Source organism: Myotis davidii, unplaced genomic scaffold (assembly GCF_000327345.1).
Source record: "Myotis davidii unplaced genomic scaffold, ASM32734v1 scaffold174, whole genome shotgun sequence".
Taxonomy (NCBI): Eukaryota; Metazoa; Chordata; class Mammalia; order Chiroptera; family Vespertilionidae; genus Myotis; species Myotis davidii.
Genome location: NW_006289087.1, coordinates 1,769,243 through 1,770,875, shown reverse-complemented (window position 1 = coordinate 1,770,875; position 1,633 = coordinate 1,769,243). Strand labels below are relative to the sequence as shown.

At 57.4% G+C, this 1,633-nt stretch overlaps 1 protein-coding gene across 1 annotated transcript in view; it reads left to right on the top strand.

Moving 5' to 3' along the window:
• The window catches only part of DNAH14 (dynein, axonemal, heavy chain 14), a 157,968-nt gene that overhangs the window by 145,554 nt on the left and 10,781 nt on the right, over positions 1-1,633 (top strand). Inside the window, exon 69 of the mRNA XM_015562337.1 lies at positions 393-620. Coding sequence (XP_015417823.1) covers positions 393-620 — 228 coding nt within the window. The remainder of the gene's footprint in view (positions 1-392; positions 621-1,633) is intronic.

The following is a 1,633-nucleotide window of genomic DNA, read 5'->3' as shown; positions in this document are numbered from 1 at the left end:
ACTCACATTTTAAAGTTCCATACAGTTTAATCGGGTGACTCACTTCTAAGAAAAGACCAATGATGGTGTCTATATAGAGGGACAGAGGGATAGAAACATCCATGATGAGAGAGAATCATGGATCGGCTGCCTCCTGCACGCCCCCTACTGGGGATCGAGCCCGAAATCCCAGCACATGTCCCGACCGGGAATCGAACCGTGACCTCCTGGTTCATAGGTCGGAGCTCAACCCCTGAGCCATGCCGGCCGGACACACAAGAGTTTTGATTTGCCGGTGAAGCTTGAACTTGAGGAGCTTGGCTAGTTATCTCCCCGGAAGTAGAGCAGCCCCCCCACCCCGGCCTGGAGCCCACGTGCCCTCACGTGCTGTTCTCACTCGTGTCTGCCCTAAGATCGCCGTGGAGATGCCCATGGGGCTGAAGAGTAATTTACTGAAGACGCTTGGACACGACGGCAGTGGAGAGGTGACGGAAGAAATATTTGAAAAACCCAACTGCGGCCCCTGGTGGAAAAGGCTCTTGTTCAGCCTGTGTTTCTTCAACGCTCTGATCAACGAGCGGAGGAAATACGGGATGCTGGGCTGGAACATCAGCTACGAGTTCAACCCCTCGGACTTCGAGGTAAGCGCGGCGGCAGCGTCTTCTGAATAAACGACAAGTAGGTAACGGTACCCCACAGGCCACGCACCCTTTTCCCGGTGGGATGCAAGTGCTGACAGTGGTTCTCAACCTTCTGGCCCTTTAAATACAGTTCCTCATGTGACCCAACCATAACATTATTTCGTTGCTACTTCATCCCTGTCATGTTGCTACTGTGATGAATCGTCATGTAAATATCTGATCTGCAGGATGGTCTTAGGCGACCCCTGTGAAAGGGTCGTTCGACTGCCAAAGCGGTCGCGACCCACAGGTTGAGAACCGGTAGAAGAACAGGCTTGGAAGCCAGCGGTTCTGGAATCAGATGACAGCTCCGCCCCTTCACTGTGCGCTGTGCGGGCATTTAGCCTGTGGGGCAGCTAATTAACCTGGGGCCCTGTGCGCCCTTGGCCAGGACAGGCGGGGGGGTAGTGGGGGGTCCTTAGAGGCGGACTGGCTACTACAGGTAAAGCGCTGGGAACAGTGCCTGCCTCGCACGCATGGCCAGAGGGTTGTTTTTCACGCGGGAGAGATGACACTGACCCATCGTGGTGGGGAATCAGCTCCGCTTATGGCCTCTCTGCTGTCCTCCGTACAGAACCTCCCCTATGCACGACAGCATGGAGGGGGGCGGGGTTCTCTGTCGCTACAGCAACCAGGGTAGCACCTGCATGAGCTGCCCAGCGCAGGCCGTGGCCTCGACAGCCACTCACCTCTGCGTATGAGCAGGTCCCAGAGACCTTCCCCAGGAAACCCTGATGCCCCCTCGGGGTGCCTGTCCCGGGGGAGGGGGGTGGACAGCAGGGTTCTGTGCGCATCTACCCCCCAGTGAGCGCACCTGGGAATCAGGGAAGGATGAGGGAGGAAAACTAGGCAACATGCCGAGGACCAACCCGAACGACCGGGGCTCGGGAAGGAAAAGGTGCCCTCACCACCAGCGCCCCCTCAATCCAGGCCACACTCACGGGGGGTGGGGGGGTGGTTTTTCTGGTTTGGGG